Source organism: Anthonomus grandis, chromosome 1 (genome assembly GCF_022605725.1).
Source record: "Anthonomus grandis grandis chromosome 1, icAntGran1.3, whole genome shotgun sequence".
In the NCBI taxonomy this organism is placed as follows: Eukaryota; Metazoa; Arthropoda; class Insecta; order Coleoptera; family Curculionidae; genus Anthonomus; species Anthonomus grandis.
The window spans coordinates 45,612,308-45,625,252 of NC_065546.1; the positions used below are offsets into that span (position 1 = coordinate 45,612,308).

Sequence of the window (12,945 nt, forward strand, 5' to 3'; positions counted from 1 at the left end):
ATGTCAACTTCATTACCGTTATTTAATATATTTCTTGTTGGCAACACTAAAAATTTTCAGAGTGACCAACATTAAAAGGACACAACCACTATAAAAATGGCGGCCACCATGCAGTGGTTATTTTTGGGTATCGTGGCCATATGCATTAGCAGTCCAGGTATATTTTTAAGTTCGTGCAATATACTATAGACACATTTCATAATTTTTATGAATCGTCATCGACCTATTTTAAATCTTGGTTTTTTAAAAAAAAGAGCTGGTCATCATTTTACTAAAAACGTTTATATATAGGAAAAGTACATGAAACTAGATATTAGTTTGCTAGACAGAAGACAGGCCAAATTTCTGACTAACATAACCTCATAGTTCGATCTTCCATTCGTCATAATATAACCTAAATACTTAAATAGCCAAGTTGTTTTTTAATATTTTTATCTTGATTTTAAAACATACTTGTATTGCTAAATTGCTATATACCCATTTTTTTTTTTGCCTTATGTCGTAAAAATGTCCAATATTTTATTATACTACAACTTGTAAGTTTTATTAAAAAGTCATAGTTAGTAGTCTTTAATCATGTCAACTTGCCTTTACTCAAGAAACGCATTTAAATCGTTACAAATAATTAAGCAAAAATCAAATTTCCTATCCACTGCTGTAAAACTTAAAAAGAAGCCAGCATCAAACCCGGTTTTGATTAGCTGCAAAAGAACTGAACTAAATCATTATCTCGGAACTCATTATGGTAAACTTGATGAGGTCCCATTAGCTTCAAAGGGCTGGAACCACAGTAAATCAAAAAATGACTATTTCACTGTACTGCCAATTCCCGACGAAAGTGCAGAAACAACCCATTCGTTTTTAGAACTTGGAGTTAATACTAAAATTATTGAAGCTATGAATGAATATGGCATTAAAGCTGCCACAGAGTTTCAATTTAATGCTAACCAAACTATTCAAAGAGGTATGTAAATCATTCATCAAATAGTATTAAACAATTTTAACACTGCTTTTCCTGTTGTCAATATTAAGAGACGAAATAGAAAACCTTGGTATACTAAGGGTTTACGAGTATCTGGGAAAAAATATGCGCTCTCTTTTTTACATTAGGAAATACGCTATGAACAATGCAACATTTTTAAATTATTATAACAGATAACACAAGATTTACAGAAACTCAATCAAAATGGCTAAGTAGACCTACTTTCAAAGGAGGATAAATAATTCCTCCAACAGAGCAAAAGAGTCTTGGAAGATTTTAAATGAGCTAAGGGGCAAAAATAATGTCTTGGTAATTCCAAGTACCTTAGATTCCAATGTCCTCAATTCCTTCTACTGTGATATTGCTAGTAACCTTGCAGCCAATCTCTCACAAAAAATAGATCCCAGGAATGTGCTATCTCAGCAATGTGGTAGTAGCCGAATCTTTCTTTTTTGCCCCCACAAGTGTAGAAGAGCTTAAACAGTTAATGGTTAATATTAAGAATAAGAGTTCATCAGGTTGGGATGGGCTTTCTCTTAAAATATTTTCTGCTTTACCTCTTGTTGGTTTGCAAGTCTTGGCCGAGTCAAAATTAACTTTTCATTTATGCCTGGAGTTTTCCCAGAGTGCCTAAAAAGAGCAATGATTGTTCCTCTTTACAAGAGTGGCGATCGCGACTGTCCTTCTAACTTTAGACCTATAGCGTTATTGCCTACTTTAGCCAAGATAGTGGAACGGCTCGTTAAGGTGAGGATGGTTTAATTTTTAAATAGGTTTGGCCTATGGAGTCTTCAGCAGTTTGGCTTTTGTGAGTCTGTGAGCACAAATGATGCTATCTTTAGCTTTCTAGAGCGTCTGTACAACCGACGAGTGCGTGAGTCACAGAGTGCTGCTGATGAAACTGGAGCTCTATGGTCTCAGAGGAACTGCCCTTGAGTGGTTTCATTCCTACTTACCAAATCGTGTCCAGGCTGTCAAATTTAATGGTGGTATCTCTGGCTGTCAAATTTAATGGTGGTATCTCTAAGGAACTTAATATAAATGTGGGTGTTCCGCAAGGATCAGTACTTGGTCCTTTACTTTTTCTCATTTATGTGAACGATCTGCCACAACTGCAGGTAACTGGCAAATTTACATTGTTTGCCGATGATACCACCATCCTCTGGCATGACTCTGATGTTTCTCAAATGGAGGCCAATATACGTGCAGATTTGTTAAAAATAAAAGACTGGTGTGACGCAAATTTTTTGACATTTAATGTTTCCAAAACAAATATCCTTAATTTTAAATGTAATACAAATGATATATGTTTGAATAATGAAGCCATCACCATGCCACCGTTCAGTAATTTTTTGGGTCTTTCCATAGACAAGTTCCTTAAATTTGAAGACCATATTGTGAATGTATGTAGAAAAGTCTCATCAGGCTGCTACGCCCTAAGGGTTATTGCCACCAGTCTTAATTTCTCCATCGCCAGACCTGCATACTTCGCGATTATCGAGTCGCACCTTCGATATGGAATTTGCTTTTGGGGTTCATGTTCAAATTCACTTTTTAGTTCAGTGTTTGTACTCCAGAAAAGGGCCATTAGATATCTATGTGGGGCCAAGCCTCGTGACTCATGTCGCCCGCTTTTTGTAAGTCATAATATTTTAACCCTGTGTTGTATCTTTATTTTGGAAACAGTTTGCTTAGTTTTTAGAAAATATAAACAGGAACTCCACTTAGGAAGCCACCATAATACGCGACAAAATTATTTGTTGAGGCTACCCATTCCTCAATTTGAACTTGTCCGTAGCTCTATCATCTATGGAGGTAGAAAGCTGTTTAATAAACTTCTACTAGAAATAAGACAACTTAAGACTGAAAAAAGCCTACGTACAAGGACGAAAATATTTCTTGCTAGTAAAGCGTACTATAGTTTAGGTGAATTTTTTAATGATTAGCAAGTATTTTTCAAAGTTTTATATAATTTTATTTTATTTTAAATTAGTTTCTCGTTTTTATTCATTTAATGTACAGTCTATTGGCTTTGTCTACAACTTCTATGTGTATATTGGCAATAAAGCATTTTTGAGTTCGAGTAAACTATTTTCAGATTGGTAATTTTTGTGAATATTTATTTAGGATTTTTGCAAGATAGGAAACATATAGATTTGGTAGAGTAGGTACAACAACTTTAAATTAGATAATATAGCATATTATTTTTATATTTTCCAAGATTTTTTGTGGTAGTGACAATGAAATAACATACACAAGGAATAAGGAATATAACTAGAAGCAATGTAGCTTTAAGAAATCCTATGCATGAAGCTTTACAAATATTTAACAATCTGTCTATCGATTTTAAAAAAGAAACTAAAAAAGATCTTAAAAATGACAAATCTATTAGGAAACTTAAACTTAATTTTAGTCAATAATTTTTAATTTAAAAACAGTTATAAAAATCAAACTTTGGTACCAATTATGCATTGTTTAGGATTTCATTTAATTAAGCCTTAAACATTAGTGTAAACTTTTGTTCTAAAATTGTAATCTCATATTTCTGTCTGTAACTGCTTAAATAAATGTTTTTTTCAAAAATAAAAAAACCTTATTTTACAATATAGGAGTCCATACCTTACTAGCGGCCGAAACTGGTTGTGGAAAAACTATAGCATATCTCCTACCTATTATTCAAGCACTACTCCAAGATAATAAACCTAGAGAATTGAATTCTCCCAGAGTTGTCATTGTTGTGCCTAATAGGGAACTGGCTTATCAGATAGGAGATACTGCAGCAACTCTTTGTAATCCTGTTGGTTTGCATGTAAAAACAGTGGTGGGAGGTAAAGTTAAAAAGATGATGCTGCAGCCCACTTTTGAAGAAATGGATATTCTAGTAGCAACTCCTGGAGCATTGGGAAAACTCTCTACAGTAGGGGTTTATAAACTAATGGAGGTAAACAGTATTTACAGTTTTTTAGTTTAAAATTTTTGAATTTAACTTTCTTAACTTAAAAACCTAATTCACATTGTTTTGTGTGTTATAGGTGGAAAAACTAGTTTTAGATGAAGCTGATACATTAATTGATGACTCGTTTATAGAGAGAATAGAATCTTTAATTAAGAGAATGTCACAAGGACAGTTAATTATGGTTTCTGCAACACTTCCAAAAAAACTTCCAGATATTTTAGTTCCTTATAGTGAGACTATGGAAGAAGTAAGTTAATTGTAAAATAAAATATTTAAACAATAATTATATCTATTTACAGTATGTATTGTTTTTAATATCAATTTATTTACTATAAGTGCATAAAAAAGTGGAGATTTTCTTCCGCAATCATAAATCCTATATAAGCTGCACCTAATAAGTTTAAAACATTCGTCCTTTTTTTTAAGGCAAACTGGAGCAGGGTATGCTGAAAATGTAAGATATTTTATAGTTACAAAAGCTTAAAAAAATAGCAGAAAAATGTTGATAGAAAATGGTATGATAAGTATGTTTTTTCACTTGACCATAATCTCAAAGATTTTTGGAAGCTTATATGCTCAAGAAAAAGGAATAATGCAGTCCCTAGTGACGTTTTTTATGAGAATGTTAGTTCAACTGGTAATGATATGGTCAATCGTTTCGCAGATTATTTCTTAGAAATGTATAGCTCCTTAATGTCACACCATAATGATTCTATTACCAAGTTTATAAGGGAAATTAAACTGCTTTAGCAGCTAAACCAGTTTAGAGATAATTCAGTTTGGCTAATGTTTACATGAGAAGATTAAGGAAGGGATTTCACTTTAAGATTATACAGTTTACTATTGCCAGCTTAAAAGAAATTGGTTGAGCTGATTAGTAAGTTTATTAGTTGAAATATTGACTACCTTATCAGGTTATGTTTTTTGTTTTTATTTTATAGTTCTTTAAATTTTGCGACACTGTAAAGCACAACCACAATAAAATCTAACTAAAATCTAAAACAAAAAGAGAAAGAAGCCGTTTTGGTTTTTGTTAGTTGGCAGCAACAAAAATTAATGCGAATTTGGATCTTCGCCCCTATACATGGAACGTTGATGCGCATTAAAGCGAGATCCTCCACATATTTAAAACGTTTTAAAATAATGCGAATTAGGAACGATAAAACGGTTTATGACTGGCTACGCATGCGTCGCATCTTAATTCACACTTCGCTAATGCGCATTAACGGTTGTGTGTAAACATGGTATATGATTAAATAATATAAATATTACTCCCTTTACCATTTTAATATCAGCAATAAATTATGGTCTGATTACATTGGATACTACTGACAAAGGTATTATTCCTGATAGTTTGCTTCTATTTATTTTATTTAACTTCTCTCATTGAAAACAGGTAATTTTTGCCAACTCTGGAAATATAGCTTCATCACACAGATTTTGAACTAATCTATAACAGTTCAGTTACAAATTATAGGCCTATAAAGGCCTTATGGTTCTCAGGTCAAGTGCCAAAAGAAATTGTTACATAATTATCTTATTTTTTTTTATTTATTTATTTATTTACGGAATCCATTTACAAAAGTGTTACATAGCATACCTATACAAACATATATATTCAAATACAAAACTATCTATAAATCAGTGAAAGGTGTAGATGAGTTAATTAATTAAAGCCCCTATGAAATAATATTCTTTAACTGCCCCTTAAAAGATGTAATCCTAGAGTCAAAAAAGCTTATCTGTCCTGACAGACCATTAGCACTTCGAGCCATTCGTGTAATTGGCTCATTAATATCATAATTGGTATGGTGGAATGGAACTGAAAATATTTCTGATTGTCTATTCAATCTGGAAGGCACTCTAAGTTTAAAAAGAGACAATAACTCGGGACAATCTATAGTAGCGTTTAAAACCTTATGCATAAAACATAAGTCAAGTAATGTTCTTCGTGACTCTAATGTGGGTAAGTTCAGGTTATCCCTGACCCACTGATAGTAATACTCCTGTCTCCTGTAACCAGATCTAAAAGCGGCCACCCTTAAAAATTTATTTTCAGTTTTTTTCAATCTGCTCAATGTAGCAGTTATATAATGGGGACCACACAATTGAGTCATACTCCAAGATGGGCCTAACAAGAGAGCAATAAAGTAATCTAAAAGTAAACAAAGACAAATCAGTTGTAGACCGTTGGAAAACCTAGCATTTGATGTGACTTTTAAAAGACAACCTGGAGTCAATAAATATTCCTAAGTTAGAAACCTCTGTTTTGACACCAATTGCTACATTATTTATTTTATAAAGAAAAGCAATAGGGTTTCTTTGCTTAGAAAAAGTAATCGTGTGGCACTTATTGATATTCAGGGATATTCTATTCAAGAGGCACCAATCAAAGAACAAATTAAGGTCTTTTTGCAGGAGCACAGCATCGGAAAGGGATGTGATAGGCCTAAATAGCTTCACATCATCAGCACACGACAATTTTCAAGTTACCAAACTAAATCAATCAAAAAAAGGCAAAACAAAACAGGGCCTGAGTGAGAGCCCTGTGGCACCCCAGATGGCACCAAAATTTCAGAGGAACCTCCAAGATTAACAATCTGGGTTCTACCTCTGATAAATCCCGAGATCCACTGAAGAAGAGGCCCCACAATACCTAAAGCCCTAAGCTTCTGCAAGAGTACCCTCAGACAAATTGATTTATCAAAATCAAAAGATGGTATGTCATTGACTTACTCATCCGAATAGACGGATGAAAAGTATTCTGCAAATATATCCGCAGTATCCGAGATACGCATACTAATCCTGTTATTGTATGTCATTCTGGAGGGAAGGCTAAAACCAGTTCTTTTATTTCGAATATATGACCAGAAGTACCTCGGATTGCTAGCGAGATTCATTTCCACTTTATTAATATATTGCTGATAGCACAACTCTCTTAAGTACTGACATTGATGTCTCAAAAATACAAATGCAATTTAAACTTTTTGTGAATTTGTTTCTTTCTTATTATCAAACTGCGAAGCTCTAAAGAAAACCAACAGGAAAAGCAGAACTTTTGTACCTCTTTAGAGGAATAAACCTTTCCATTGAGGAGTAGATCACATTATAGAAAATTGAAACTATGACATTAATAGATGTCTCTCCCAAAAACAATTGGTTCCAGTCTATCCCAGCAAGACGTTAATTGCTATGTAATCTCCCTTACCAAAATCATAAAAATATTCCTCATATATCATATCATCAGAATTTTCTGCACAACAAAGATCAAAACTAATAATTGCTGTATGGTGCAAGCTACTATCAAAAATCTTGTCTATTACACGTTCGACACTAATTAAATCTGAGCTACTAAATACAAGGTCCAAGGCAACCCCGTTGGTATTTATATCCCATCTTGGCTTTATGATAAGTAGTAGGCAATGGCCTTGTGTCAGGTAGGTTCACTGAGTAGAATGTTGCAAATTTTATTGATTTTGTTATCCGTAATATATCATTTGAAAATATGGTGCCCTCAGTGTAAATTTATTCAACTAATTGAGTAGGTTGAACACAAGTTCTTATTCTGTTAAGAAATAGTCTGCTATATGATTTCTGTGTAACTCGGATTTCTCGAATTATTTCATATTAAATCATATTGCTATACCAGTTATTTATTATGTAAGTTGTATTAATTTATATATTTGTATTTTACTTAATTTTTCCTTTAATTTAATTGTATATGTGGTTTAATGCTTAATCAAATTTATATTGAGTATAATAATATTTCTCAATTTAAGTTTTGCATATAATATGAGAAATAGGGAATTTCAATACAAATGTACAAGTACCACACAAAATTTATTGATTGCTTTAAGATAGTATTCTAATCTTTGTCGTAAGTATTGGCTTTTATTTTAGGTGCTTTCACCTAGATTACATAAGCCACTACTAAATATAACGCAGAAGTTTATGCGCATTTCTAAAACATTGAAACCGGCAAATTTATTGCAAATTGTAAAACCCAGCAAGCAACCCTTGTTGGTTTTCACTAATCGGAACCAAACGTGTAAATGGTTGGCGATGTTTTTAAGACAAAACGGGGTGCCATGCTCAAATATTAGTGGAGATATGAACTATGCCATTAGAATAGAGCAATGGAATCAGTTTGTCCGGTAATCACTCAATTTGCTTTGCCATTATTAGCAATAAATTTAAATTTTTAATATTTTAGGGGAGAGACTAAAATTTTATCAGCAACAGATATTGGTTCCAGAGGGCTAAATACAATTCAAATCAATCATGTTTTAAATTATGACTTTCCTTTTTATGCAGCTGACTATATTCATAGGATAGGGAGAGTGGGTAGACTGGGAAGTCCAGATAGTTGTAAAGTTACCAATTTCATAACTAGTGAACAGGAAGTTAAACTTGTACAACAAATTGAGGTAAGACTAAAGGGTATTGATAAAAATAATTATGAAAATAAAGAGAAAAAAGTATTACAATAAAAGTTTCAATAACAAACTTTATCCAGTAATTATATAATAAAATAATTTAAAATTCAATGGAATTAAAGAGTTGTTATTTTTTGAGTGCTGGTGGGTATCAGCATATTTCACTTACTTAGCCACATTTTATAGGCACATTAAAATAAATACATAGGGTAGAGTGAGAGTTTTTAATTTGTTGAAGTGGGACTTACAACATTGTAGCAAATCACCACAATCACCTTCACACACCTTTTTGTAATGCAAATATCTGACACATGTGCACTGAGTATCCTCAACTAATAAATCAATAAATAGCTGAAATAAGCAACCCTGAGTGTGCCCATTGAGACAGAGCCCATCAAATCATTTATAAGGAATATGCATCTAACATTCTGGATGATAATTCTGCAACAAGGCTCAACCAGGTCAAACATTCTTCAGGGAAAGTGATGGCAAGGAAATTTGTGGTTACTTTCTAGAGATGCTCGAAAGAACCGAGATAAAATGTGCTGGGTTTTGGTTTCATTTAAACATAATCTGCTTCAAACAGCGCGGCTTTTTAATTTAGCACGTAACTCTTAAGAGATGGGAGAAATCTAGATTTTACCTGCATCAGAAATTAAAGAAGTTTTCATCCATCCATCCATTTGTGTCATCCGCATAGAGATAAAACACAAAACTAATATGACAAATAGGTCGATCATTGAAGTATACCAAAAATAAAATAGGCCCTAGAACGCAGTCTTTTGCAATTCCATATTTCAATGCTAAACTCTGCGAGTCACACCCCTCAAACAACACAAACTGACTTCTGTCAAAGGCAGATAGGACCAAAGTGTATGAAGACTACTTTAGTCATAATTGTAGTAATTTCTTCGCACATACAGTTATGGTCATATAAATAGCACACTTTTCTAAATTGCGATAAAAAATATTAAATACCATTTTCTATTTTTTTTATAATATATTTAGCTTAGATGTTCTACAAAGAGTTGTATTTAATTAAAATTAAAAGAGTATTTTAAATATATAAGAAACATAACAAAAAAACTAAAGAAATGCTGGCCATTTAAATAGCACACTTAAAAAATATTTACTTTCACCAAAACCAATTTAATATTTTGTTGGGTATCCTTTATTTTTTATAACTTCACTTAATCGCTTGGGTATTGACTCCACCAATTTTGCACACACGCTTGCCGGAATACTGTTCCAAGCCTCTTGGAAGTTTTGCCATAGTTCATCCAGATTTGAGGGATTTAATACCTTAATTTTGGTTTTAACGTGATCCCACAAATTTTCCAGAGGGTTCAGGTCTGGGCTTTATGGCGGCCATTCCAAAACATCTACCACATTTCTAGTAAACCATCGTTTTATTGATTTTGCAGAATGTTTTGGATCATTATCGTGCATGAACTTACATGTAATTGGCATAAAATGCTCCATGTATGGTTCCATAACATTCTGCAAAATCTCCCTATACTTGTATTGGTCCATTATTCCCTCTATACGATGAATAGGTCCAACACCATGCCACGACATTGCTCCCCATATCATAATTGATCCTCCTCTATGCTTAACAGTTTTAATTGTGTACCTAGGGTTTAAGGCACGATTGGGAGGACGTCTAACATAGCATTTTCCATCATTTTCAAATCTATTAATCTTGGTTTCATCGCTCCATAATATGGTTTTCCAAAAATTAATGTCCTTATTTATATGTTGTTTAGCAAATGCCAATATTTTTTTAATATTTCTTTTTGAAACAAGTGGTTTTTTCCTAGCTACACAACCTTTGAGATCTTTTTCACATAATCTTCTTCTTATTGTTCTTGCAGAAATATTGACGCCATATTGGTCTGCTATTTCACGTTTTATTTGGGCGGAACTTAAAAATGGATTACCCTTGCTTATTCTAATAATAATTTTATCCATGTTATACGTGGTTTTTCGAGGCCTTGTTAATCTTTTCTTGTTCATTGTGCTTTGAGTGGTCTCATAGAGAGCCAGAGCATTATAAACCATTTTCCTAGAGCAATTTAAATCTTTTGCTATAGCAGAAATAGAAAAGCCTTGATTTTTCTTTTCTATAATAAGAGCTCTCCTTTCTGGTCCACAATGTTTCTTTCTACCCACTAAAAACAAAACTACTCTTGACAATATTCAAAAATTTAAAAGTTAAAATAATACTTACTAATTAACACTCGATATATTTAATAAGAATGAAAGGTGTGCTATTTATATGTCCAGCCTTAAAACGTTAATATTGGAATGAAATTCTGTATGTGCATATATTTTTAAAATAAACATAAAGTCTTGCATATTAGGAGGAGATTAACTGCTTAAATATTTTCTTATCAGTCAGGAATTTGTTTTTTGTAAGTAATATATGAAAAGGCTAAGTGTGCTATTTATGTGACCACAACTGTATATATAACTGCCAAGGAATGGAATAAATACTTCCTAAACCTGTACTGCTTTTCCCAGAATAATGAATCGAGTTCAAAATACACTTCAATCTGTTCCTTAATCAAAGTTTCAAAGGTCTTTTAAAATATAGGAATTAGAAAAATAAGGCGATAACAATGCACTTACACAGGAGCCTTTTTATGAATGGGACTTACCTTGGCAGTTTTAAGGGAATTAGGAAAAGCCAGTTGAGTTGTCAAATTAATTAACTTGTTTAGTGGTTGTGTTTAGTTCAAAAGGATCAGTAATTTTACTATTTTTCGAACCATCAATCACTTCATGAACTTGATCCTGGATCACCTCAATAGAAGAAAAGCCGGGGCCACAATGCCTGTCAAATTTTCCAAAGGATTGTTGGAGCCAGGCAGAAAAACTCATTTCAGTTTAGTAGAAACATTAATTAAATGAAGCATTCATTTCGCTAGGATCGGTTTCTTTAACATTAGAGTTCAGTGATTTTATCATTTTGCACATAGCTTGGGACTGATTAGTTACCTGATTAATAAAATTATCATTTGAATTAATCCTTTTAGCTTGGATTTCCCTACGATATCTACTTCGGTAAGTGCGAACCGTTTCAGAAGTAACTAAGGTTGGGCAAGTATCTAACTTTGGAACAAGGGTGTTAACCAACCTGTCTCAAAAACCAAAGCTTGTATCTCTGAGAGAATCGCTAAATCGAAAAACCATTTTGATGCCGCGCAGGGTTTGCCAGTACTAACTGATTTAGATTTTAATGGAAAATAGTTGATAATGGAGTCAACAAAGCAAATAAAGCAACATTAAAAAAAAATGAAATAAACCCAAATCTGTGAGGGATTCATAGCAGATAGTAGCATTACCCACTCTGTGGCCGCCCAACCTGAATTGAAAAGTAATTCCCAAATGATCTGACAAAGAGACATCACAAACTTTACATTATAATCCTGGTCACAATTTTTAGGATTTTGTGAGGATATTGTCCAGTCAATTAATCCATATTGTTGCACCATATACTGCATGATGAAACTAGAGAAGAGGTCATCAACCCTCTGGGTTTGACTTAACATTTAACTTAACATTAAAGTCATCAGCAATGAGATATTTTTCATTAATGGTTAAGCCAGTGTTCATTAAGACAGAATATCTAAATTGGATTCGAGGGAAAGCCTGCTCTGGTATTTTTAAAAATAATGATTAAATATTATATTAAGGTGCAATAAAGTTCTATTAAGATCATTGAAGTTCCTTTTTCTTGTGGAAATTGATCCTCTGGCTTAAAATCTTATTAAAAATCCCTCCACTGGCCATATTTAAGAATTTAGAACTTGCTGTAGTATATTTGAGAGAAAATCAATTTTAAATTACTTCACCTGAATGTTAGATGGGGCTAATTACTCAAATACATACCTGTAAAAACTAAATGGACTAAAACATCCTAAAAAAGGGGCACTCATGCACAACCCACAGAAAAAGATCCAGGATTGATTGGGAATATCTTGGTTATTATTAGCATTGGACTGTGACAGCTCGAGGGTGGGTTGCAATCCCTGAAGGTGATTCCTATACCTTTAAGGGCTGAATGTCTGATTGCGCCCTTGAGGAAATATGGTTTTACTACCTTGGTGGTGCTCCCGATACTCCTCTCCCCTCATGTTTTTATAGCCTTAAGGGAGATCCCACAATTTGAACTGTAAACTAGTTTCCTTAAGAACTTCATTTCTTTTTCAATTGTAGTATTCTAGCTAGTTTTGGTTGTATTAATGTAAACTATCTATTATGTCAATCTAACTAACACTTCTTTTTAGCTTTCTATTAGGAAAAACCAACCTCTCACAAATGTTGATGGAAATATCACCAATATAGTGCAAAAGAAAATCTTGCAAAAAATTAAAAAAGAAGCACCCTCAGTTTTACCTATTGGCTAGGTTTAGGTTTTACAATGGATGGTTATAATAATTTGTAAATAACAGGATTAATAAAAATGTTTTTAATTAAAAGGTTGTTTTACTGATTTTTCACAATTGCATCTTAAATTTGTTATTTTCTAACAAAAAATCATTATAATTAAAGCTTCAACAGCCAAC

General features: G+C 32.9%; 1 protein-coding gene across 2 annotated transcripts; it reads left to right on the forward strand.

Moving 5' to 3' along the window:
• Positions 1–34: 34 nt before the first annotated feature.
• Positions 35–12,858, forward strand: LOC126737910 (probable ATP-dependent RNA helicase DDX28). Of its 2 annotated transcripts, none has more exons than XM_050443009.1 (6): positions 35–157; positions 3,592–3,923; positions 4,015–4,185; positions 7,839–8,092; positions 8,152–8,365; positions 12,667–12,858. In XM_050443009.1, the coding sequence occupies exons 1-6, from the start codon at positions 97–99 to the stop codon at positions 12,784–12,786; spliced, it is 1,152 nt and encodes a 383-aa protein (XP_050298966.1). In that variant the 5' UTR covers positions 35–96; the 3' UTR covers positions 12,787–12,858. The 2 variants fall into 2 exon arrangements, with proteins under 2 accessions (XP_050298966.1, XP_050298960.1); XM_050443003.1 differs by lacking the exon at positions 35–157 and adding an exon at positions 178–964.
• Positions 12,859–12,945: the final 87 nt, after the last annotated feature.

Bases quoted from the DNA above. Each gene is read 5' to 3' on its own strand.
- LOC126737910 (XM_050443003.1), top strand. From the start codon at position 577: ATGTCAACTTGCCTTTACTCAAGAAACGCATTTAAATCGTTACAAATA. The intron at 965-3,591 runs GTATGTAAATCA...TTTACAATATAG, and splicing joins TAACCAAACTATTCAAAGAG to GAGTCCATACCTTACTAGCG. The intron at 8,366-12,666 runs GTAAGACTAAAG...ACTTCTTTTTAG, and splicing joins AACTTGTACAACAAATTGAG to CTTTCTATTAGGAAAAACCA.